This window comes from Blennius ocellaris, assembly GCF_963422515.1.
Source record: "Blennius ocellaris genome assembly, chromosome: 9".
Classification (NCBI taxonomy): domain Eukaryota; kingdom Metazoa; phylum Chordata; class Actinopteri; order Blenniiformes; family Blenniidae; genus Blennius; species Blennius ocellaris.
In genome coordinates, this window is record NC_137658.1 from 5,616,591 (window position 1) to 5,643,029 (window position 26,439).

Below are 26,439 nucleotides of genomic sequence, written 5' to 3' on the forward strand. Positions count from 1 at the left end.
CCTTAAGGCCTCCTGCAGGGATATTTATCTTGTCTGTGAACAGTTTCAGTGTTAATGTAGCTTACTTTTGTTTGAACTGGGGACGTTTTGCCACAACCGACGCCACCACTACCATCGCCACCACCTTCTTTCATTTTAAAGTTCCACTGAAAAGCCTTATGAGTCACAGCATCTGCTTTCACTTCCCAAACATCACTTGAGATCCTTAAAATATGTATGTTTCAGATGGAGGAAATATAATTTAAGGGGTTTTGATATTTCTCAATATCTAAAAGATCACTTCCCCCCCAAAAAAATATATTTGCTGAGTATTCATTTGTTGAGAAACCAAAGCCTGAGCACACCAAACCTTTTCCACTGAATTCAGGTCACATGCATGTTGAGCAGTATCACTTGACAATACATGTTTGACGAGTGGAAAAAAAACAAAAACGTCTGCAAATATGGAGGGAATATTTTATGTGACTCAGTGCTATAAGAATATTTATGCTCAATGAAAGATGTATACATCAATAGTTAAAAGTTTGAACAACTACAATTACTAAAATTATGAAAACATGCATCGATCCCAAAGGTAATGGAGTGAAAACGGAAAAATCCCTTCCTCGCCTCCTGAGGTGTGGGTGGACTTGATAGCAGAGAGACAGTCTGGAGCCGCCGCTCTGCTTTTCCTGCAGAGCCAAGAAAAAGACAGCTGCTGATGCTGAAGGACAAAAACAGCTGGGACTCGGCGCTGCGTTGCTTCCAGCTGCAGTTTCCGAGTAACGCACAAACACTGCTGATAAAACAGGAAGTGCTGCCTCACATCAGTCTCATTCCTGAGACAAAGGCCAGATCCTCCTACTATAATTTAGTATGATATAAACAGTATGTGTTCAATCAGACTCTCTTTAGAAGTCTGACTGCCTGATTATGAGTCATCTGAGACCACCTGTGGGAGAACCTGTCATTCAGATGTGAGACATTTTCTCAAAAAGGCACATTGAAATACAAACAAACAAAACAAAACAAGAACTCTGTACTTTCTATTTACATGTTGAGTAACGTGTCGTAACGTCCTCGCAATCACATAAACCGAGACGGTCAATCAGCTCGTCGTCCAAACGACTCACAGAAGATGTTCCAGAGCGGGAATATTGTCATTAATATTATCTCTCAAGCTCTCCGCTGGCTTTGAGTGCTGATTTCATAAACATCAGAGTTTTATCGCTGCTGTTGTTTGGCTGTGTTTGTGGCCGATTGGGTGTTTGGCCGCTGGCGACGGGCTTCCTTCCTGTGAGAGCAGACATGAGCTTGGAGCGGTAGTGGTCGCCCGCCAGGAAATACAGAACGGGGTCGATGCAGCTGTTGACGCTCGCTAGCGGCCGCGTGATTTTGTAAGTGAAGTTGACGATGTTGAGGAACTGGCAGTCGAGCTTCAGCACGCGGGCGGTGTAGTAGAGGGTCCGCGTGATGTGAAACGGGACGAAGCTCACCGCGAACACCACCAGCACCACCACGATGAGCTTGATGGACTTCCTGCGCGAGGCGCCGGCGGCGGCGGGCTGTCTGTCGCCAGACAAACCCCGCCGGGGCCGGCACAGGGCCCGCGCCATCAGGCAGTAGCACGCCACGATGACCGTGAAGGGGACGACGAACAGCAGCACCATGACGACGGAGCTGTAGTGCACGTACGCGTGGAAGGCCCCCGGGCTAGTGGTGTCGTGGCACAGCGTGTCGTTGTCCCTCCTGGACGTGGTGACGAAGACCAGGTTGGGGATGAGGCACACGGTCACCACGCCCCACACCAGTCCGCACACCAGGTGGGCGTGGCGCGACTTCAGCAGCGTGTACGCCCTGATGGGGTGGCAGATACCGAAGTAGCGGTGCACGCTGATGCAGGTGAGGAAGAGGATGCTGCAGTAAAGGTTGGCGTAGAAGAGGAAGCGCACGACCTTGCAGGCGGCCAGGCCGAAGGGCCAGTCGCTGCGGTTGGCATAGTAGTAGATGAGCATGGGCAGAGAGAGGACGTACAGGAAGTCTGACAGGGCGAGGTGGAACATGAACACCGTGCTCGGGTTCCACGGGCGCATCTTGAGGAAGAGCCACAGGGCCGTGGCGTTGAAGACGAAGCCGACCACGAACACCAGGCCGTAGGACACCGGCAGCAGGATGTACTTGAACTCCTCGTGGAAGCGGCAGCTTGCGTTGAAGAGGGCGTCCGACTCTGTCGACTGGTTGCTCGTGACCTTCTCCATGCTTTTTGTTCACCTGCAGATATCAAAACCTGCAAAGAAACATGTCACGTTACTGAAACAAAGAATAAACATACAGACGAGTCCAATGATTTTGAAATGAAGCTGATCGAGTAAACAAGTAATTGAGTATTCTGAGTTTTGCTGTAATCTTGCTCGTTCATTTACAGACTTAAAAATAAAACCTTTTTAATGGAACAAACTACAGAGGATCAAACGCAGCGGTCAGTACTCGAGGCTCACAAGTTGGATTTCGGGATCAGGGTTTTTCTGTTTGCCGTTCATCCCCATGAAAGGCTGGGTGAGCCACTCGCTACAGAAAATAGAAATATCAGGAAACAATCTACCGCTCATTGCAAATGTTAACGAATGGTTGGTGGCATACACTGTCACAAACACAATGACGCTTCTATTGCCCTCCATGAGCTGCACCTGTTTCAACGCCTCAAAGAGAACATTTCAGTACAAAACTTATCGGCCATGTTGGACATGCTGCTATTATATCAAGATAACAAATACGTCTTCTCGCGACCACCTGCAGAAAGACAAGACATTGTTCACTTTGTACATCCCAGTGAACATTCATCCAGGTTGGCAGATACAGATGAGGAAGAGGATGCTGCAGTCGAAGGCGGAGTATGAGCACAAATATTAGTCGCTGTGTACAAAAGCTTATTTTATCATTTTGATTCCTCGTCGTTGTACTTTGCGACAAATAGACATTCCTGAAATGTGCGTTTTGACAACTTGTAGTTTTTGACACATTGCCAAAAAAAACTAAGAGGGGAAATAAAACATGCTTCGATAAAACAGAGTTTTCCTTCTTCTGTTCTGGTGCTCCACTGGTGATACCACAGTCACATGCTCTCTTTAATGAATAAAAGCTCCAGTGATTGACAGAGGACCTGAATGGATGCACCTTTCCTCGCCTATAGTTATCTGGGCTCCAGTGATCCTGGACAGGATAAAACGACGTGGAAGCTGTTTTGACCCCTTTAAGCATTTGAGCGCAAACACAAACTTGGCACAGGTTGCATCTTGTTTACCAAAGTTTTGACCCGTGCTGTGCGCGCACAGAACGGTGCTCCTATCGCTCTTGCCTGTCGATGTTTCACTTGAGTTTATTGTGAAGGGCGGAGAAACTTTTGACACCGCTGCCGTTACTCACGTCTTTTGGTCCAGCTCGCCGTGATCCAGGTTCCGCAGATATTGATAAATCCTTAAGTCTCTCTTGTTTCACCTTTCTCGATCGAGTAGGATCGTGTTTGTTTCTCTGTGGTCCGGCTGGTGCGCATTGGACACGGAGCTGTATTTGGTGCTGTGCGCTGCTGGAGTCCACACACACATGCACACACGCGCACACACACACACACTGCACGCAGAGTGCAGGACGCGCAGCAGAGTGCGCGCAATGGGAAGTCGCGCTGCTGAGTGGAAGAAAGTGTCGCACGAACTCTTAAGACACTTTTTATTTTAATAACGTGAAAATCTGTCCAACACTCACTGGCATAAATATAGGAAGTCCTCCTTGTGCCTTGAAAAAAAAAAAAAAAAAGAAATAATTCCTTGTGAAGATGTGAAAAAGGCAATAGCAACGAATCGGAGTTCTAAAAGTTTTTGACCTATGCACTGATCTCGAGATTTGCATTGCGAAATTGCAAAATAGGGAATTTCACAATGCATGTGTATGTCAAGTTCAAATCTTGCTGGTGTGTCGATTGTTGTGGTTGTATAAGATCTATCTATCTATCTATCTATCTATCTATCTATCTATCTATCTATCTATCTATCTATCTATCTATCAAATAAAAGATGAACTTATATTGATGTTGCTCGTATTCATTTTTGTATTTATTAGATTTCATACGCATTTCGGCGTTGTTCTTTTTAAAATGTGTTCTAGAGTTTTTCGCAGAGATGTCTGTGTGGATGATTTGGACGCATTTGTCACTCTAAGATTGGATAAAAAAAAGTTCAATGTAGCTGCACTGTTGTGATCTTATGTGCAAATAAACCTCAGTATACAACAGACATAATGAAGTAGCGTTTAAACTAAAGTGCTTTGATTTTTGGGGATTGTATATCTTCATTATGTGTCACAGTGCTCTGAATTTTTCCACGTCACATCAAATAATTTCATTCATGTTGTGCAAAACTAGGAGTTTTTATACACTCCCACTGTACTACACTCCAGAGCTGTATCTCATTTTAATGGCAATTGCCAGTACTGAAAAAGTATCACTGCTAATGTTTGCTCAGTTGTAGTCTGAGTGTGGATTGTATAAGACATGGTAGATTGACCTGCAAACTTTGTCACTCGGCTTCAAGTAACAAGGTGTGGAATGATAATATGTGATCATAAAGAAATAAAACAAGATGTGCAACACAGAAAAAAAACAAATCCTGAGAGGAGTGTTTACTTAATAAGTTAATACAAACTAAAGTTTGACTGAGGCATGCTCGCAAGTAAATAACAAGGGACTACACAAATAACCTCATAAAATCCATACAGATACAGATTATAATGGAAATTGAGCTGAAAGCTGAAAGCATCTGACAAAATCAGAAATATTGAAGGAAACCAGAGTATGTAGATGTATACATATTTACTATCTCACCATCATGTGGCACATGGAGAGATGATTGGAATTTAATCGCAAAGTTTGTGATTGAAACACATCCCCCTTTACCTCCCGAACCACAGCCGTTCCTCACGCTAAAACCTCACATGAGGAAACAAGCCTCTTCACCTCATGCAAAAGATACAAGAGCAACGGTTCTGTGTTGTGTGCGGTATTTTCTTGGTGATGTTGTGTTTTCACGTGAATATCCCGGTACTGTCGGGGCTTCTGTGGTTTAAGACCAACGTGGAATGTGAGTGGGCTCTGGACAAAGCACAAGTTCTTCATCAAAAACTCCCTGAGAGAGTCGAGTGAAAGCATTTCCACCAACGCAGATCAACTGTATGTTTACACACACATGTGGAAAACTCTTATCCAGCTATTCACACATTTGTAAACTGTTTGACACTTTGCTGACATGTTCAATAACACACATTGGTCCAGCATTTAGATGAGAGGAGTGATAACACTGCCTGTGCAGTGACGATAACCTGGAGCATTAATGCGGGAAATGGGGGGGGGGGGCTTTCCTCAGGCCAAGTATAACAAAAGCCCACAGTTTTAAGGGGCTATTAACAAAAACCTTGAATCCATGCAGTATTAAAACAGTACATTGTTTCACACTAAATCACTCAGTGTTATGGTTGGGTGTAGAATTTCCTGAGGCCTTTTCGTTTCTTCATGTGGTTGACAGACGGCCAAGGCACGCATCCGAATATTATACTAATCAAACAGCTTGTGTCTTTATTTTCACTGTATAGAGCAGATTAATACACATGTTGTCTAACTTTGCGCAAACAGCCAGATTCATATCTGTCATTCTTTGTCTTATCTTTTATTTATCGTGGGCTGATGAAATCACGCATCAAAATGAACGGTCATCCAATTTAATTTCGAGAGCCATTGTGTAGAACGAACCTTGTTGCGGAAGCGCCTCAGCTCTCCTCCGGATGATGTCAGGACGGCCGTGACTCAGTGGTCATTGACACATACCTGCAGCCAGTAGGCAGCTGTATGCCTTAATAAGTAACTACCTCTGCTTTGAAAACCACAAAACGCAGTCACAGCATGAGAGGAATATCTCTGAGTTGTTTTAGGATCAGCTTCATGGTCACCTCATTCCTTCCCGCTGCAGTCTGTTATTACACTCTGTGAAAACAGGCAGAAAAAACAAGATCGTCTGCAGAGTGAGTCGTCTAACATTTGTAACACGGCAGTTGTGTTTGTTAATAGATTAAGGACATTAATTTTGTACAATCAATAATGAATATCTACATTCTTCTTGTTGTCTGCTGCAGACAAGTGACATTCATAATGATGAAACTGTGTATTTGCTCTTCGTCCAGTGTTCAATAAGGTAAAACCAAGAACTGCAGATCAAAACATAAACTCCGAAGACGAATGTCCATTAAAACCTTTGTAAAGCATCTGAAGACAGAAAACAAAATGTGATATCCACGTGCGGTGAAACAGTGAAAAAAAAGAGAAGACGTGATGGCCTGTCCAAGCTGTAACCCGCCTCCTCCATCAGCCAGTCTGGATCCAAGGATTCAAGGATTCAAGGATTCAAGGATTCTTTATTGTCATATCAAAAGAAATGATACGAAATTTGGACTCAGGTCCCGGTAAGCCAGTAATAAAATATATAGAGCGTAAAAATATATACAAATATACAAGAGCAGAAATGTAAAGTGTAAAGTGTTGTAGTGCAAAATTGTGAGGGAGTCTATGGAACATGGCTCGAGTTCACTAGTCTCACAGCTTCGGGGAAGAAGCTGTTCCTGAGCCTGGTGGTTTTGCTCCGAATGCTCCTCAGCCGCTTTCCTGAGGGGAGGGGCTGAAACAGTCCATGTGCTGGGTGGGTGGAGTCCTTCATGATGCGGAGAGCCCTCCCCCTGCATCGTGCTGTGTAGAGGTCCGAGGTGGTGGGGAGGCCGCTCCCGACAGTCCTCTGAGCGGCCTTTACCACCCTCTGCAGAGCCTTCCTCTCAGCGGCGGTGCATCCGCCATGCCACACAGTGATGCAGCTGCAGAGGACGCTCTCCACCGCACAGTGGTAGAAGCTCCTCAGGACGGAGCCTCCCAGACCCGCCCTCCGCAACTTCCTGAGGAAGTAGAGGCGTTGGTGGGCCTTCTTGACCAGACGGGAAGTGTTGGCGCTCCAGGTGAGGTCCTTGGACAAGTGTACCCCCAGGTACTTGTAGCTGGAAACCACTTCCACAGCTGCTCCTCCGATGTGCAGGGGAGCGGGGGGGCACCTGACCCTCCTGAAGTCCACCACCATCTCCTTGGTCTTTTCCCCGTTGATGCAGAGGTTGTTTACACTGCACCACTGCATCAGGTGTTCCACCTCCTCTCTGTATTTGGACTCATCGTTATTTGTGATGCGTCCCACTACTGCTGTGTCGTCCGCAAACTTCACTATATGACAGCTGGGGTGTATTGCCGTGCAGTCATATGTCAGCAGAGTGAACAGGAGGGGGCTCAGCACACAGCCCTGAGGTGAGCTGGTGCTGAGGATGATGGGGGAGGAGACGGTGTCGTTGATCCTGACAGTTTGTGGTCTGTTGGTCAGGAAGTCCAGGATCCAGTTCCCCAGTGTGGGGCTCAGTCCCAGGGAGTGGAGCTTCTGCACCAGGGTCTGCGGGATGATGGTGTTGAAGGCTGAGGAGAAGTCCAGGAAGAGCAGACGGACGTAGGAGTTTTTGCTCTCCAGATGGGTAAGGGTTGTGTGGACCACCGATGAGATGGCGTCATCAGTGGATCGTTTTTTCTTATATGCGTATTGGTGGGGGTCCACAGTGACGTCGATGGAGTCCTTGATCTGAGTCATGACCAGCCTCTCGAAGCACTTCATAACTACCGGGGTTAGGGCGACCGGCCGGTAGTCGTTTAGGCCTATCACTGTGGAGCATTTGGGGACGGGGACAATTGTGGCAGTCTTTAGGCAGGTGGGGACAGATGACAGTGAGAGTGAGGTGTTGAAGATGTCTGCCAGCACCTCGGACAGCTGGTGTGCACAGTCCTTCAGTACCCGCCCCGGGATGTTATCCGGGCCAGCAGCTTTGCGGGGGTTAATTCCCTGTAGGGTCTTCCTCACATCTGCTGTGGTCACAGTGAGGGGTGTGTCACCAGGCGGTGGTGTGAGTCTAGTGCTGGGGGGGGTGTCCGGGTCTTCGAATCGGGCGTAGAAATTGTTGAGTGTGTCTGGCAGGGAGGGGTCACTTGGGCATTGTGCATTCCTGGTGTTGTAGTCTGTGATGCACTTGATGCCCTTCCACATGCGCCATGGGTCGTTGGTGGTGAAGTGACCCTCAATCTTTTGGGAGTATGTGGCTTTGGCCCTCGCGATGCCTGCATTCAGCTCTTTCCTTGCCTCTCTGAGTGCTGGTGCCTCTCCTGCCCTGAATGCAGCATCCCTAGCCTTCAGTAAGGCTAGGGATGTAGACTCCAGAGTCCTACATTTGTCCGTTCTTACAACAAATATATGCCTCATTGTAGAAAGGGTTTAGTCGCAAACATAGCCAGAGTTGGTACGTTTGCTGGATTTCTCCAACTTACAGCAGAAAGAAACAACAGCTGCTGTCTTCAACCTCCCAAAGAATGGCCGCCGACATTAATCAGTAAGATGTTTGAATATACGTTCTTAAGTAAAAGTCAAAAAGTGCAGGGTTTTTTTTTAAATGTACTGTATGAAGTAAAATTTAGTTTTAACCTTATAGACACATGATGACTTGATGAACGTCGGTGGCTGTGTAAAGTGGGAGTGTGTATTTGGGGATGGCCGTCACGTGAAATTAACTATTGGTAATAACTATGTTTGTTGGTGTGGATATACAATGATTCATCTTTAACAAGGACACGTCATATTTCAGCTTCGCAATCAACCACTTCTCATGGAACTTGATCACCAAATTAATCGTTTTCTTTTTTTTTTTAACCATCAGCCGCTTTGACTCACTCCCATAGAGGAAACATGTAATGAGTCAGTTTTGACGATCTCAGAAGAAGAGGTACAGATATTTGTGTTCAAATGTAGTGAGCAAAAGACAAAGTTCTCACAAAATATGGAGATGTGGTAAAGAAGTCTCTGTACTTTATATACTTCTATTTAAGTGTATCGTTCAGGGGTGGATTTAGGTGGCATATAAGAAAATACTCAAAGTTGCACAAAGTTTTAGCATTAATCTGAACTACTTCTGAAGGGAAAAAAAGGGAAATACCATGAACCTTTGTTGCTGGTCGTCATTTATGTCAGATTTTTTTTTTCCCACTATTGTCTATAATATTTCTGGAAAAAAAATAAAAACAGATGAAAAATGAAATAACAATGCAACGTCTTTACTCACATCAACACACAACTGTACAGAATATAAAATGTACTGAAAGTTTACAAGTAAGAAGGGTTAGACAGCTCAGGTGGCTTCCCAAAGTTTTTAAACCACAACTTTAAACGTTTTGTTTCAATTCAGACCATGGATGTAAATGTAGATCACTCTATATCATGAGGTCATTTCTTCATGTGGTCAAGCCTCCTTCCCTCATCCGTGTCAAGTCATCTTTGTCTTCTGAAGCCTTTCACACACAAGTTCCACAAAAGGTGGAAGGCGGAATGAACTAATACAGCAAAGTGCAGATACCTGAATATACTTTTTAAGAACATAAATGAAATGTTTTTATGTCAATTTCCCCCCCCACTTATGACAATGAGACAATCAAGTTAAAGACACTGTGGAAGAGCAGGTCAGAAACATAAAATTGCACAAAAAAATAATTTTTTAATATAAAAATCAAAGTAGTGGAGTAGTGGTTCAAGTTTGGATTGGGAATGGGAGCTTCTTTGTATAGAGTTTGAATGTTCCCCTTCTTGATGTAAAACACTTTTTTAATTTAATTTTTTAAAATGTATAACTGATTTTACAAGTTTTCCACTCGTGACAGAAACCTCTGCAGTCACCCACGTGATATTTTACCACTGAGACGGCTGCATCGAAGAGACAGGCAGCGTGAAGCCGTGATCCGTGTTGTGAAATGGAAAAACAGACACGTGAAGATGAGATTTTCTCCTCACCGCTCAACGGCACGGAATGAAACGTTGCATAGAGCAGGCACGGGGGGGGGGGGGACGTAGGTGCTGATTAAGTGACACGATAGTGACAATATCAGATGGTAAACAAGATGACATATGGCGGGTTTTACTGCACCAGCTTCCCAGACAATCTTCCAGATTATGGATGGATTTTATGCGCGACAGGTTTAATGGAGTGCTTTTACAAGGTCCAGGCTCATTGATAGCAGTGTAATAGAAGCACACAGTAGAAGGGATGAAGGTGGAAGGTAAACATTCACTGTAAAACCAGAGGAAGGCTTTTTATAGTCATTTGAAAAAAAAACAAAATCACTGAAAATCGAATCAGTGAGACCGCTTTACCATCGTCGATGTTTGCTTACGCATCTATAGCTGGAGAATCAAGGCTATCTGTTGTCGGTGACACTTAGGCCTTTCAACATCAGTCAACATGGACTGAAGATAAAATCAGACTCTGCCATGGGTGCTTGCTGCATTCTCTTCTCGTTGCTGTGTTCACACCCACAAACTCTTATTAGCGTCCTGAAGGGGCGAATGAAAAGGTGGCAGAGCCCCATCTGACGTGACTGACGATCTGATCAGACTGTCCTCCTTTCAGTTCAAACTGTTCCTCCATTTCCCAAAAAAAAGACTACAGTTTGATGGTTTTGTACCAATAATGATTTTTCATCTCTCGATGTCAGTTCCAGTTCCTGGGCAGGCTCTCCAGTATCCTGCGGCGGTGTGAAGGGTTCGTGACTCCTGCAGCACATAGATCCTCCTCAGTTATGCCACTGTGGATGAAAAACAGTCTTTAATTAAGCTTAATTAAAAATCCATACACAGTTCAAACGTTTTTACTCCAAAAAACTTTGAGTTGAACTTTGTAGTGTTATATTTTTCGTCAATAGCTTCTCAATACAGATTTCTTTCTTCTTCTTTTTTATAAAGTCAAGCACATTCAAGTGTATCTGAAAAGTGGGAAAGTTCAAACATATCCGGACACTGTCAAAGAAAGAGAGAGCTTTCTAAGATATCAGAATAGCAATAATTCACCATTTCTTTGAATGTAATCTGTGCCTCTATTCAGGAAATGGTATTTCATGATACTCACTGAAAAAAAGAATCACCCCCAGACCCTACCCCCAAAATGTAAAAACCTTTAATATTACGTTCTAAAAAAAATTTTCTCCATTTATTGTAATAATCGTTATTACATCATAAAGTGAGTCAGTCGACTTGAACTTGAACTTGAACTGCTTCAATTTGATTAACACTGAAAGAAGCTGTAGGTGTCTAAGCTCAGGATTAATCTTTGCACTTAATCACTCTTGGAATTATGAAATAAGAGGAACCAGTATTGGGAATCTTCTCTTTTGGAATTCAATTTACCTGAAATAATCCAGATCATCCCAGCCGTTGAGGCGAAGTCCCAGGGTGTATTTCTGAAGGCCGAGAGTGCTGAGAAGCTCTCGCACCGTCTCTGGTGCGCCTTGGAGGACTGACACCTACATTGGAGCAAATGAAAAGTCAAGTTTTACAACAAATGATGAGCAATACCTCTTAAAATCCATCTCTGAGAGCAGGATCATACCTCTTTCTCCCACCTGTAGCCTCTATCTCCATGCATGGGAGGGCCGTTTCTATAACCGGGCCTCTGGCTGGTTATTGACGGGCCCCTCGTCTCTGTGGGGAAGAAGTCAACTTCGCTGAGCGATTTTGCGATTTGCAAAGCAGTGAGTGAGTTGTCTCCCGTGGATGGTGGGGGCTGCAGATCCACCATCCAGGGAACAGAGGCCTGACGGAGTCCCGCGTGAGTGGGGCTGTAAGGGAACGCTGATGGCGCCTTGGTTGCTTTTACAGGATTGGTCCTCTCTGGAAGAACTTGGTGTTGATTTCTTCCACATTTTTCTCTGATTATTGCAGAGTGATTCATGTAGAGGTTCCTCGCGTTGCTTTCTGGCTGTACGGCATCCAGAACTGCATTTTTAACTTGGTATTTATCTCTGGGTTTTGCAGTCTGTTCCTGATAATGCGAGATGACTTTACTAGAGGGCGACAGTATAGGAGATGGTTTCTTGGCGGGGAAGAGCTGGTAGGAGGAGCTGTTCTGTGTCGCCTGGAGGTCGTTGCTTGGCGTGTACTGGGGCAAGACAGCTGGAATTTCGATTTCTGTGAAGTCAGATCGGCGACAGGGTCTTCTGTCGAATCCCGGTCGCCCCGACACTTTTGGGAGCTGCAAGGCCTCGTTACCAGACCAGATCACTTGAGGGTCCCGCCGCTGAGGGAGAGCCTCCTCCGCCTGGCGGGGCACCGACACACCTTCAAAGATGAAGTAGGCAGGGTTGGTGTAGCTGCTCGTAGTCAGTTTGAGAGGGACCACAGTGGACCTGCAAGGAATTTGCAAGTCTCGTTAAATCCCTCCAATTATCAGTCACTTCAGCGTTTGTGCCGTTTTTCTTCAATAATCACTGGAACACAGTATCCAGACTTTAACTGACTGTCAAATAACCCATAAGGCATGAACTTAAAAGCTTATAAGACACAAAAAACACTAAACATCAATCTCTTATAGTTGCGGAAGTAACTTTAACCCATGAAGACCTCAAACAACCTGTACATTAACTCTCCCTCAAGTGTGAAATAAATTATTAGGATGCAACACCTGACAGATGCAATGTGATCTTCAGAAATACAAATGTCATGTGAAAAGGTAAAGTCAAGTGGCATTAAGCTCCAAAGGAGCACAGAAATGTTGCACACAGTCATAAAAGAAACAACAAAATGATTACTCAGGGTTATAAACCTCATTCAACGACCTTCATACTGTACCAATATGGCTTGTATTTCGACTTTGGAAATGCCATTTACTAGTAATAGTGGGTATCAATGTCAACAACAGCATAAAGGAATGCTTGCAAGCCTCGTCGAAATCCTGTTTATCAACAGTATTTTATTCATCACGATAGCCTCTGGCTGTGTCTCCCTCATATCTGAGTAAAGTAACCTCTCACACTTTCGGATTCCTCTGCAGTTGATTTTGAAATGTGGAGCAGCCCAATGCTCCCAAGACGAAAATAAAAAGCATAAACAACTAAAGGGCTTGTTAACATGGCTTAACGTCGGTTTGGTTCTTTGTGTCACGCCATCAAATAGCCATCAACGCTCATCTTCTGCACCCGTTTCGTTCAAAAGACGAACAGGAATGTGGAGTCCAGCCAATCCGACAGCGCGGAGGGGATCCACTGTACGGCTAATCAAAAGGAGGTTCTCACCTGTTTATTGGCAGCCGTGTCACCGCGGGAGACATGTGTCCCCTGCCGGGACCTTTGTTGTCTTTCTCTAAATGGAGCCATTCTGGAAGAAGTCAAAGTGACAGGAAGCTTATTTCATAATGTCTTCAATGTTTTTGTCATAGGTCAAAGGTTGACAATGGCAATCATCACTCAGCGTGTGTGTGTGTGTGTGTGTGTGTGTGTGTGTGTGTGTGTGTGTGTGTGTGTGTGTGTGTGTGTGTGTGTGTGTGTGTGTGTGTGTGTGTGTGTGTGTGTGTGTGTGTGTGTGTGTGTGTGCGTGTGTGTGTGTGTGCGTGTGTGTCGTGCCTGACCTGGTGGTTTAATACCCATCTGTCCTGTTTCAGTGTCTCAGGATGCTTCTGGTCAGGGTCAGTCAGTCAGGAGCCAAAAGAGGAAGCGGTCGATAGATACCAGCAAGTGTAAAGCCAAGCCAGCGATCATTGAGGAACCAAATAAGAGGAAGCAATGTAAGACTCACAGGAGAGTGAAAAGGATGCAGTGACAGTGGAGATGAAAGTTTAGTGGGAAGTGACAGTGCAAGCCGGCGCAGAGATCAAGAGAAGAACCTGGTGAGGCTCACCCACCATAGATCTTCTCCCGGGTTCCTCGCCTCTCTTTCGGCACGTGGATTCGGACTCGTCCTCGTATGGAGCCCATCTCCTCTCCCCGGTGACTCAGGAACGTCTCAAATTGCTCTGACGCGCCGGTGAGAGAGCGGAGAGCCACACAGCATTCGCCTGGAGCCAAGATTTCCATCACATGGTTGTAACACTCCATTTAGCAACATCTACTCACTGTAGGAGGTTTGATTTGGTGCCTACTTGTAGCTTCATTCCAGTTTTGACCGTTCAAAATACAATAATTGCTACAGATTTTTGTAATGAACATGCATTAAATAAAGTTGTGGTTTATTTTCTGCGTTTTGCAAATATCTTCAAATCTGTCAAATGAACAAAATGTGACAATCCCGACAGTTACATCTGATTTTAGTTGACGAGAAATAACAACGAGGCCTTGTGTTTTGGGGGTAAACCAAAATAATTATTGAAATCAAAATGAACAGTTTTGAATGGCATAATTACAGAAGACAGGCGAGAGACGTGACCAACCGTATGATTCAAATCCATCACAAGACTTCACAGACAGCAGCAGGTGTTGGTCCTGAAGATACTCCATGTCCGACATGATTGGAAGGAGCTAAGACCAACGGACACTACAGGTTACCAAAAAGATTTAAGCAACAAACAACATCGATTTTTTTTTTTTTTCTTCTCCAGAGCTGCTGACCTTTGGCAGATGTTTGAAAGACCAGCCCAGTTTAAGAAACCCGGGAACCTCGCAGCTCTGCGCGTCATTCTCGCTGGAGCGTCGCGTCTCTGCACAGAAAAGATATGAAAGAATTTCTGCCCTTGTGCTGCACAATGCTGCATGAAAATGTCTTTTTGTTGTGATGCCATACCTTCAAGGCACGAGGAATGAAATTCAATGAAGAACTTTGCTTTGCTCGCAGTCTTCACAATAGCTTCAATGCCTTCGAGCTCAATCCAGGCTCTCTCAATGCCGGAGTTTGGATCTGTTTAAATTGAAGAGACAATGATGTTTACAAAATGGATTCAGGCAGGTTTCACATGTTTGTGCTCGAAAAGTGGGGAAACACAGTGAGTTCACCTGCTTTGGAGCTGCATTGGGACGTCACTCCCACTTGGAAGGTGGCGAACACAGGCGAGTGATCACTTGTGAAGATGTCATCTGTGCAACCTGGTAAAAGACCAATCATTTATTACTGCATAGAAGAGCGACTCTGAATATCATATTCCTTGTAAATATGTGCCATAACGCTTTAGTAAACTTTCAACATTAAAAGTTGGTTTGATTGTTTGCTGAACATAGTCAAATACACAAGTGATGGTTAAAACAGAGGAAATGACCTTGTTTCTTTATGAACCACAGGCCGGGATGTTGGGGTTTACCGTTGTTAGGGTTGCACCGACAACCCAGTGATACCAATGGAAAAAAAAAATAAAAATCCACCAGGTTTCGGAGGCTTGCCACCATTGTGAATTTACAACTGTCATAAATTTAGTTTAGGCATCCTTTTTGTACTTGCTGATTGCTTGTTTGCATTTACAGTCACCAGCAAATACATTAGGTCCATTTTTCAAATCTAAGAAAGTCATCAGATTGTCGATAAGGTTTGTTGGTTCTTCCTTTTTCAGGGTTTATTGTCCTGCGATGTGAATGAGACTGCATCATATTGGCACCGCTGAGGATTGCAACCTTATAAACTACCATGCAAGACGCACGGTCGGGCCGAAGCTGGGACTCTTGCTTCATAATGAATACACTGCAGGTTATCTGTGTTGAGCTTGCATCTTCTACCTGTGCCGCACAAGTTGCCTCTCAATATCTAAAGAGCTGCTTGTTGATTGCTCTCAGTGTAGAAGTGGGAGGGGTGGAGGAGCTGGAGTGTTATAATGTGAAGCACTTTGTGTTGCATTACGTTTGTACATATAATGCAATACAAATAAAAGTCGACTGATCGATTAAAATCACGGGATCTTACCGTATGCAGTGCAGATGATGTGTGTCTCTGGGTAAGACTTCCACAGAATCCTGTCACACCACGAGGGAACATTGACCCGCACCTGCACACACAGATTTCATGAGTCTGCTCTGTAACATACAGCACCTCCACATGCACATACAAATATATATTGTGTCCTGAAGTGTACCATCATTTCTGTTTATGCCAGACATTCCGGTTTTAGACGCAAGGTTAATTTTTAACCTTCTATTTTTAGTGATGAGGCCAGCAGCTGTCGCAGTCCCGACAGACGGCGTCAGTAGGATTACGTTACAAATGAATGATTCCATAAGAGATGAATACATAGGGGGAAAAAAAAAACCTGGATATTTTCTCTGTAGTTTTACTCAGTAGTACAGTCTCTGTATTGTGTGTTTAGAGCCGAGGTGTCAAACATGAGGCCACAGGCCAAAACAAGCTCGCACGACGATGCAATTTGACCCGCACGGTGACCTTTTAAAATGTAGAAATCACTATGGGGACATTACTGGAATTTTCTCTGGGAATGGAAAATAGCCACAGTTTGTAATTTGCCTCGGTAACAGTGTAACTCTGAACGGCAGGGGAAGCTACCGCTGCCTTGTTTCCTGCCATATAGCATCACCAATAACCGTACCACAATGGCAAGCTTGTAGAAACATCCATGATAAATGCTGCAGCAGAACTGTGCTTTGAAAAGCAGAAAGTGGAATGAATGTTTTATCTACTAATATTTTCCAACAAAATCTAAAATTGAGGAGGTGCTAGAATTTATATGTAAACTGTCATTTTACTGAGGGGACCCAACTGAGAATAAATCAGACGGAATGTCGCTCTGTTCTAATGAGTTTGACTCTCAAACATCAAATCTTCAGGTTGAAAGTTGGACAGAAAATGTAATTTAGAATACAAGATAAATAGGCATGTTTATGTAAAATGATAATATATTTTGGACCCTATCAGTCCAACTCCAGTGAGGAAAGTAAAGCATATGACTCAGTTAATGGAGTTAAAGAATTCTTGCATACGAGCAGCATGTGAACAAAGTTTTCATTGTTACAATGCATCCTCTGCACTGTGCTTGAAGTGGTTTGTGAAATGCATCGTCCTGCTTTCCTGATACAATTCCGTGCGACAAGAAATGACTCACTCCTGAGGTCTTGTACTTCTGCCAGAGGTAGCAGTCTCTGGATCCCCTCTCATACCGATAAGTGGGTGGAAATGCTATCTTCTCTTCCTCTTAACCGCGACAACACACAGGAAGAAAGCAGAGAAAAACAAAGAGGGGGTAAAAAAAAAAAAAAAAGACAAGATTTTACTGTGTAATTAGAACATACTGCTTGAGAGATGAAAAGATATCTGAATGATAGTGATTTGCACGGTGCAAACGCAAACTGAAACTCACTGAAATTGAGAAAGGCCTTCCTCTTGTGCCTCTCTCGGGTCAGCTGGTCTGCACACATGAGCTCCTCAAACTCCCTCTTGGACACATGTTTCAGGATGTCCTGTGCAGTTAAGAGGGGCCAGAAAGAAGCAGGCGCGTGAACGTGTGGAATTTCTCAAGTAACTATTATTCCACATACAATATCAGAATACGAAAACAATGAGAGGGAAGTGAAACTCCACGGCCTGACCTGAACGTCCAAGTCAAGCCTGTAGTTGAGGTCACCGCACCAGAAGAGATGAGTGAAGCGGAGGCTGATGTCGAAAGCACCAAGCTGCTTGTCACCCAGAGAAAGCAGCCGGAGGATGTCCACAAAGTTCTGGTTCCTCCTGAACAACAGATGTCATGCAAGACAGGAAACACAAACAAACAAACAAAACAAAAAAATGTCTTCAAATAAGGCAAAGAAATGACACTAGAGTACAAACACATGCTTCTTACACACACTGCACCTGATGACTTTCTCACTCCCAGAGGTCAGGTGACAGTTCACAAACCCAAAGGATGTCCCATTGAAGAGGAAGGAGACCCCTACGGCGCCTTTGTTTCCTGAAACATGTACGGATCAAACTTTAATCTCTGCGTTATCAAGGCGCCTTTTGTTGTGGTTAATCACACAAGGACGCGTCGGGCTGTCAGCCGTGGTTCTCTGCACTTCCTCGACTTGTCCTGTGTGTATTTGTGATGCTGAGATGGTGAAGGACAGTGTACCCAGTGTGTTGCCCAAGCCAGTCTTCACACTGGCTGTGTTCACATGGCTGATGCGACTCTCATGCTCAGGCTTCACAAACACGGCCAGCCTCATGTTCCAGAGGGACTGCACTGCCACCTACGGGACGATGGGAGACATTACAACCCTCATCGGGCCTTGTAACAGAGTTTATCTATTTTAAAGTCATGTGCATCCAAATGTGAAGTTAAAAACTTCCTTTTCAACTTCAGATCATCCAATCAGGAAGTGAGTGAATTTTTTTGGACTCAGACTTATTGGATACAACTGACTTAAATATTTCATTTTGACATAAATATGTGTACAAATTATACGATTGAACAAACATACATGGAATTTTGAGTAGAAATAGACTTGCCTGTTTAAAGTCGACGTGAGTGTAGCTGCGGAGAGTTGCTTTGACATGCTCTGTCCATTCCCTCTCCCCCTGAGGGTTTTCCTGACTTCCTAAAGCGTATATATCATGGGGGAGAAGTGAGATGGACTCATCGGGTGTGTGTCCCAAACCACAACTAGTCACCCACGACTGCAGACTTCGAGGAGGTGGGGAGCCACCTGCAATTCAGTAAAGAAAAATAAGCCCTCTTTTTATAAATCTATTTGTGCACCCAGTTTTCCAGTGTAAAAAGCTGACATCACATCACCGCTTATTACCCATATTCCAGGAGCCAACGAACACAGAGACCATGTCAGGTTCACTCCGCTGACAGTGCCGTGTTCTCATTAGCTGGAGGAGGTGGCAGAAGGAGTCACATTTCTGAAAGACATGACAGCAAATCATGCTTAGGGAAATTACAGACTCCAAGGAAATAACAGTCCTTGTTATTTTTTTTTCTTTTTCTTTTTTTGCCTCACCCGTGCACTCTCAAAAGCCATTTCTCTCGGTGTGTTGTGATGACTGTCAACCACCATGCGCACTTTGGCTGGACTGCTCTGGAACTTGACAATCTGAAGGACTGAAAGCACAAAATGACATCGTGACATACTTCAAATGACTCCTGAAATATTCTGTCCTGGTGGATTTTAACAGTTGTAAGTGCAGCTGCAAAGTTAAAAAAGAAGAAGCAGGAGAGGAGATCAGGTAGCAGGGAAAGTAAGCTTGTCTATATACCAGCTCCTCGAACGTCTGAGGCCACAGAAAGTCAGAATGTATGCATAAAAATGCGACATTCTATCGAACACTGTTGTGACTCCCTGATGGCAGAATGTGGAAGAATCGCTGAGCTGCACCAGCTCTCTCATCACACCTTCGCTGCAGAGGTTGACTACTATGACAGCCGCTTAAATAATATTGACTGCTGAGACCTTTTTTGACAGTTTTGGTTCAGTTTCCTCTTTTTATATGGCCGTGGTCTTAAACCTGTGATCAGCTGATGATCAGCCTATTGTGGCTTTTTTTTTTTTTTTACTTTAATCTACGGTTGTCAACAAGATATTGTTTGTAGCCCAGCATGATAAGCTCCAAGCCTTTTTGGGTGTCAATTTTTTCACATTTGGATAATTCATGTGCAAGTCAAAATCCCTGGTTGTATGTGAGAAATTGTGGGAAAATAAAGGAAATGAAAAATAGAAGGTTGATGGCTAGAGGAAACTTTAAGCTGGTAACAATAGACCAGTTTGGATTGTAAAATATCTTTTCTCAAAGTTGCTCTTACTCTTATGAATTAATGAGTATATTTCCAGTCATAAAATAGTTACAAGAGAAGGGCATGCCAACGTATCTGGACAGTGTTTTTCTTACTTCTGTCATGCGACACCCTCTCTATACCGAACGAGCCGGCCTTTCTGTCAAAAAGCAGCACTCCTGTGTCCACATCCACAGAAACAGTCTGCCTGCCGTACCTCACCATCTTCACCTGCAGCAACAAAGAAGATATAAAGCATAAGAGGTCAATTAATATGACTCATTGTCTGAAAACAGATTTCGATCAGAACTTTACAGGTTGTGAGATCTTTTTTTTTTTGCATCGACTCACCCGAAAGGAGTGGACCGGCAGCTGCCTGACGTTGTTCTTCACAGGTGACGCAATGGGGGGTGTCGGTTCAGGAGGGGGTGGGTTAGGTTGCACTGCCAAATTGTGATTGGTCACCGCGTCTTGTAGTGCTTTTAATACCTTTATAGGCAAAACAACATTGCAGCGTTCAAATCTAAGTTCAGTTTTCCAAAACAAGGAGGATTTGTGTTTTATTTGTGAGTGAAAAAAAACTCAGAAACTGACGTTCTGTCTCTCTTCTTTTTTTTTTTTTTTGCTTTTATGCTCAGTCACTGACAGTATGACCATTGTCAAGAAAAGCCACTATATTGTTGCCTTTTCGCAACAACAAAAACACGAGCATTTCCGTTCACATCTGGCTTGTTCTCGAGAGCAGTGAATCGAAAACTACGCTTGAACCACTTCTGGTGTTTCAGTTTCCTCTGCGCTGTAGAAGCGCTTTTAATAATGAATATGAACACACCTTTTTCTCCAGCGAAGAGAGGAGGCTGACCAAAGCTGAGATCTTGCATAGTAAGGTGTCCATCTCCATCTCTGGACCCTTATATCCAAATCACAAGACAAAATACACAATGAGTTCACAACAGATTCATTTCGACTGTGACTTATCACTTCATTACATTTTTGGAGATGAAACAACAACAAAAAGAATCCCTTAAGATTATTTCTTTCCTAAATCAATCCTTCTTGGCATTGAATGATATAACATTGGGAAGCATATTTATTTCACCTTTATAATGGTGCCACATTAATAGGATGAACAGCGAAGCTAAGTGGGATTCACCACAATTTGCTATATCTTCTCTTCCGGAGCCAAACAGCTTTACTTTGCTGTCAGTATTGACTCTATGATGTGGTCGATGCTTCTCGGTCCAGACAACTCTGGACAGACTGCATGCAACCCGGAAACGAAGTGAATAATTAGTTAGATAGGCAATGTGTTGTTCCTTCAGTCTTTAGTTTGGAATCGTGTCCTTAAGTTTTTTTGTTTGTACCTTGGATGCAATTTTCACGACATTAAAACTAAATGCATACTGCAAGGTGACCTGTACCTGTGCCTTGGTGGCTGTTAAAGAGCAGCTGGGATGGTCGAAGACTTTGGCGAGAGTTTCCAGACTTGAGAGAGTCAGATCGATCTCACTGTGGAACAATCGGATACACAGTTTAAAAGACTTTTTACCATTGAGACAGGCAACTACATGCAGGGGAGGAGAGCAGTGGTGAGAACATCAGTTCATAACTTAAGTTTAGTGTTGATATCCAGTGTGGAATGACGCTTACCTGTTCAGACCTTGGCAGGCTGCACCGAGAGTACGCTTGAGGTGACATAGAGTCGTTGCCCCTTTATGCACATTCTCAATGTCAAGAGGCAGCTCACTGAAGAGGTAGTCATTGAGCAGGCCAATCACCTCACCTGCAGTACTGCTAACAAATACAACGGACAATTTAGCCTCTACTCTAGAAAATACGAAAGACGTTCTCTTATAATGACACTGCTGCTGCTGATAATCAGAGTAGCTTAGCATGCGGCAAAAATGAGCTCTCAGTATGGGAATTGATGAGCTCCTCTCCAATTAAAACATGTTTTTTTTTTTCTGTTAAACTTTTACACTGAATAATTATACCTGGATGTGTTCAGTTCTTGCAACTTATCCAAAAACACGGTATGAGGGGCTGGTTTTGCCGGGAGTCCGGTGAAAGGCGTCGTGTTGACGGAGGCTGGAACAGGAGGCGGTTTCTCATCATCTGCGCAAACACACAACAATGACGGTTCAGCAGAGAAAACAAAAATATATTGCAGCACATATTGCAGCTCTCAGACGAGGGACTTGGAGCAGTTGTTGTTTCAAAGTCTTATGAAAAAGCATTATGTTATTATAGTACAATGATCAAATATAAGTTTTGTTGATAATTGGTGAATAATAGCTGGTGGCCTACCTGAGCTCTCATCCCCGGCGTCCGTATCACGAGGAACGGGGTAGAGCAGAGGAGTGACCAGACCTTTGTGGGGATGCTGGTACCCCAACACCAAGTCCTCTAGTGTCCGGAAACAATTCACCTGCACCCCCTGTGTAGTCTATGAGAAACACAAACAAGGCAGCAGCACTTACAATTCAACTGAAAAACTCAGAAATATTGAAATAAATGTGATGTCACATTCAGAAACTGAGATTAGGTTCATTAAAACTGTCATGCCAAAATATCTAGAAACATCTAGGGAGATTAAAATATAATGTAATCAGGCTGAGGCGCCAATGCCTTGTTTATTTCTACAAAGACTGAAGAAAATCTACTGCTGTCTATGATAATGACTCAAGAACATGAACTCTTCAGAAACATTTTTATTTAATAGATGCAACTATACAAGTATGGCCTATCTGGTTGTTATTAGGTGCCTCTCACAGGACTGTTACCCCCCCACCATCCCTATAAGCAAATGTTTCTTGATACCATAAAGCAGAAGTGTTTGTTTGCATGACAGAAAAAGGTCCATACAGATGATGTGCTGTGATAAAAAGCCTCCCAAAGGTATTCTGAAAGCTGTGGCCTAAACGATCAATGGCAGAGTACTCCTGGCGATGTGACAGCACTTAGCTGTCATGATTCACGTTCAGATGGAAAGAAAAGAAACCGTACCCCCATAAAACAATCTATATCTACTATATCTGTTTGCACTGGGCATTTTTCTAGCAGATAATCATACTCTTAAACCACTAAATCAAAGTAAAGCTTCTCTTAAAAACTAGCAGCAATGCAGGAAACTCAACAAAACCAAGATGGCACACATTAGACCACAACACTGAATGAACTCTTTTCCTGTCCTCTATTTTTAGATATTTTTGTTTTCATTTCTCGGTGAGGGAAACCATTTTTTGGCTTAAGCTACCTGTCCTGTTCTGCCAGGAACTCTCCAAATAGTATTTCTGTGCCACAGGGGTCTCTTGAAAAGCAATTAAAAAGGAATGAAAGAGAATGAGAGACAGTGAAAGACAAAATTGGCCCTAAAATACCCCCTCAGCCCTCTTGGAAAAACAAAAAGGCAAGCATGCGACTAGCGAGTTAGTGGAGCAAATCCAGTGAGGGAAAATACGTAGTGGAGGTTTATACTGATGGCAGTGGAAAAACAACTGAAATAGCAACCAAGTTTCAGGTCTTTATTGGAGGAGGAAAGGATTTTTCCAAGTCAAAGGCTTAAAAACAACTGCCAGACAATGAAACTCGTCATTGAACTTTAATATGCAGACAGAGTTATTTAGAAGGGAAAAAAAAGGAAAAAAAAAAAAAAAACAAGGTCAGGTAATTTGTAGTTAAGGCAAAAAAAAAAAAAAAAAATCTATATCTTCTTCGAATGTATGTGTGCAGTAAGCTCTGCTTTGGTGTGATTTTATGGTCTAATAATTAAGTAATTGGCCCACCCCACTCAGACTACCAAAAACAGACACATACCATCTCTGGCCTCGAAACTATCGCATCCAACAGGCTCATCACGCCTAATACAAACAGCCCCTTACATACACATAACAAATAAGAAAACCCGTTGGTCAATGACCAAGTGTGTGGGTGTTGAGTAGGAATTTCTGAGACATGAAAAAAAAAAAACAATTTCTCCTCTGTGCTGTTGAGCTCACGCAGCAAACATGCAGCCACATGGCGGAGATGCCATTCAAACAACAAAGCTACAACAGTGCTAATAGAGCTCTTAGAGAGAGAAAACACAAACATGCTCCTGTTCTCCCCTCAACCAGCAATAACAAACCATTATTTGATCCCGCCAGCTTCTGCCTGGGAGTACAGTTTGTGCCAAGGATTCTGACATCTATTATGTGTTCCTTTACCCAGTCAATTCTCTTTTCAGTCACGGCGCTCAGTGTCACGTATTGACAAACACTTACCTGAACTGCGAGGAGACCTTCGGTGTCAGGGAGAATGCGGTAGGTGTGAACGTGGCGTTGAAACCTTGGGAGGGCCAGAATAACATGTATCAGTGGCACTACAGATGAACACAAAAGCAAGCATCCACAGGGAAAATTGATTTTCATTTATTGATCTGAAAAGGGTCTCATTCCTGGACTTAAGGATGCTGCAACTTTTCTGACAATAAGTCAGTTGTTTTGCAGACCATTAATGATTAGAGCTGCTTTTAGTTACACTTGTGTGGATGACACTTAGATCATCATCTGCATCCTTTCACAAGAATTTGTTTCATGCGGCACACAAGGATGAGCAGCAGCCTTAATCGATCGGCCACTGCGCTGTGGCGTGGACAAAGTGTGACTGCTGTGGCAGCCGAACCGAGGACAGATATCTACTGTAGAGAAGTGACTGAAACTAAACCAGGGGAATGAGATACTGAGGGGGAAAAAAGGCTGAAGGGAAAGAGGGAGCGCTGTGAGCAGCAAAGCTCAGCTTTCAGGAATGTATCTGGCTTGGGCTGATGAGCAGTCAGCGTAGTGCGGTCGCTGGAGCTCCCGCCCACTTTCAGGGGCCCCGGGGAAGAAACAGGGGTAAGTGGGGAAACAGGGAGTCATACGCCTGGGTTTGACTGGCTTGAGATGGGCTTTATTTTAACAGGACAGTCTCGTCTACAGAGGGCGTACGTGTGAAGTTGGCCCAGCCGGGACACACCGCTTTTAGCCATAGTAGTTCTTTTGCTGCCTGTTGGCAGATGATGGTGAAAGTGATGGATATGACAGGGTGAAGCTGCTGAATCAATTTAGAAATGAGGACATTAAGTAGGGATGAATTTATGAACAGCTATCCAATCCTTTAGCCAAAATTCAAAACATCTTACAAGCAATCTTGTATAGTTGTACACGAGGCGTCACTTCTTAAATGGTTCTTTTCAAAAAAGCCCCATCAACTATAGACATATTTATTTAATATTTTCAAGGGGACGGAACAAATAAAATACAGAATGTTCATTAATGTATGTAACATTGTTGTATTTTGAATGCAAAGAAAGCTCCCGGCATTTTATCTTCCGTGTTCGATCAACGTAATTATTTAACAAGAGCTGCTCATCAACAAATAGCGACAGGTGCACTGATGACATGTTACCATCACAACGCTGAACACCTAAAGCTGCAGTAGCAAAAAGAGTATATCCTTAAGGTAAACGTGTTGAATATGTGCGTGCACGTTTGTGTGTGTGTGTGTGTGTGTGTGTGTGTGTGTGTGTGTGTGTGTGTGTGTGTGTGTGTGTGTGTGTGTGTGTGTGTGTGTGTACTCACAGCAGACACAATGCATAGGCTCCTGGCACAGACTCACTGTCTCTCACAAGGTAGCAGCCATCCCTTCCCGCCCGAGCCAGCAGGTCCTCCGCGTGCACCCGGCTGATATCGCGATGATACCATGCAGCCGCAGCCATGGCCATCAATACCGGGAGAAGGATTCTTAAAGAAAGTCCACATGAGGTGACGAACTTGCGATTCACTGCATGTTTCAACGCCGTCACGCTGGCGGTCCGTCACTCAAGTCGTCAGCAGCACAGGGCGGTGAGTCATCTTAATGTAGCGTCACAAAACTTCCCATGATCTTTTTCTTCATGGTCAAACAGACGAGCCCATCAGCTGGCACTTCCTGGGTCGTGCTCGGTTTCTTCTGGGTCGCGCATCCTGCAGCGGTGAAGGAAGAACGAAGTCGCACCCAGCCCGATTGAGAGGCTACTTCAATCCAACGACGGCCTGCTCCTCAGCAGAGGCTCCAGTCTAACCTTTACGGTTGTACCCTTGTGCGGAGAGACTCAGTTTCAGTTTTTTTTTAGTTGAAAGTGGGTGTTGCCCAGGTGGGTGTGTTGCTCCAACAAACACAGGCCATCATTGCAATGTGTGAGGGAGGGGAAAGAGACGCAGGTCGAAGGGGAAGGTACCGCGGTGAGTCGAGTCTGAATGGAGCAAGCCACCCCCTGAGGCGATGACGGTGCCTCGAGCTCAACCACAAACACAAGCCCTCCTCTGGTCCCAAAACAAAAACCCCACATGCAAAGAAAAAGGAAAAGAAGAACCAAGAATGGCAAAACAAACAAGTCAAGCGGCATACACACTGTGCTGAGACGCACGCCAGATGGAACTCAGTCAGCAGTAAAACCAGACAGGCATGCAACACAAACCAGACTAATTCAAATGATTTCCCAGCTCTGTGGCCATATAAGGGAAAAGCAACACCCTCTAGAAAGGTTGAGCTGATGACTGCAGTTGTCTTTGCTTCTTCCAAGAGCAGAGCCCATCCAAGGCGTGTCTGTTTGGATGGAGGCGACATCCGGGTGGGGGTCTTACTTTCATGCTGGATGTTGGTGTGCCGCCGCTTGTCTTGTCAGGAGAGTCGCGTCCTCTCTGGCGTGGTCTCCAGCGGTTCCTCGGAGTGCTGTCAGAGCAGAGGGAGGGAGCAGCGAGGCAGAGGACAACCCCGTTAGAGCAGACAGAGGAAGTGACTCGACATTCCAGATGGCGGACACGGCCAGGAGAATTCTTGTGAGGGGCTCAACTTCAC

The 26,439-nt window shown here is 44.2% G+C and overlaps 2 protein-coding genes across 5 annotated transcripts; both read right to left on the reverse strand.

The window, feature by feature from the left end:
- Positions 1-629: 629 nt before the first annotated feature.
- On the reverse strand, positions 630-2,237 carry LOC308134637 (P2Y purinoceptor 4; the record flags this gene model as incomplete). The annotated part of the gene is made up of 1 exon (XM_080502409.1): positions 630-2,237. The coding sequence occupies one exon, from the start codon at positions 2,235-2,237 to the stop codon at positions 1,149-1,151; it is 1,089 nt and encodes a 362-aa protein (XP_080358535.1). The 3' UTR covers positions 630-1,148.
- Positions 2,238-9,193: 6,956 nt separating this feature from the next.
- Positions 9,194-26,285, reverse strand: inppl1b (inositol polyphosphate phosphatase-like 1b). Of its 4 annotated transcripts, none has more exons than XM_080502608.1 (27): positions 25,182-26,285; positions 23,844-23,907; positions 21,889-22,027; positions 21,576-21,696; positions 21,232-21,372; positions 21,003-21,090; positions 20,414-20,491; positions 19,933-20,070; positions 19,698-19,812; positions 18,812-18,912; positions 18,611-18,713; positions 18,315-18,511; positions 17,938-18,055; positions 17,679-17,775; positions 17,417-17,555; positions 17,188-17,287; positions 16,933-17,021; positions 15,783-15,864; positions 14,888-14,977; positions 14,679-14,792; positions 14,507-14,595; positions 14,329-14,416; positions 13,804-13,956; positions 13,199-13,280; positions 11,518-12,313; positions 11,316-11,431; positions 9,194-10,717 (listed from the first exon to the last, which is right to left on the reverse strand). In XM_080502608.1, exons 1-27 carry the CDS (start codon positions 25,322-25,324, stop codon positions 10,624-10,626), a joined length of 3,675 nt encoding a protein of 1,224 aa, XP_080358734.1. In that variant the 5' UTR covers positions 25,325-26,285; the 3' UTR covers positions 9,194-10,623. The 4 variants fall into 4 exon arrangements, with proteins under 4 accessions (XP_080358734.1, XP_080358732.1, XP_080358733.1 ...); XM_080502606.1 differs by having other exon boundaries at positions 14,302-14,416; XM_080502607.1 differs by having other exon boundaries at positions 21,232-21,375.
- Positions 26,286-26,439: the final 154 nt, after the last annotated feature.

Excerpts from the sequence above, each read along its gene's own strand:
- inppl1b (XM_080502605.1), bottom strand. The coding sequence starts at position 25,324 with ATGGCCATGGCTGCGGCTGCATGGTATCATCGCGATATCAGCCGGGTG. Across the intron at positions 18,512-18,610 it reads CGTTGGCTCCTGGAATATGG|GTGGCTCCCCACCTCCTCGA; the intron begins GTAATAAGCGGT and ends ACTGAATTGCAG. Across the intron at positions 17,776-17,937 it reads TGGCTTGGGCAACACACTGG|GAAACAAAGGCGCCGTAGGG; the intron begins GTACACTGTCCT and ends TACATGTTTCAG.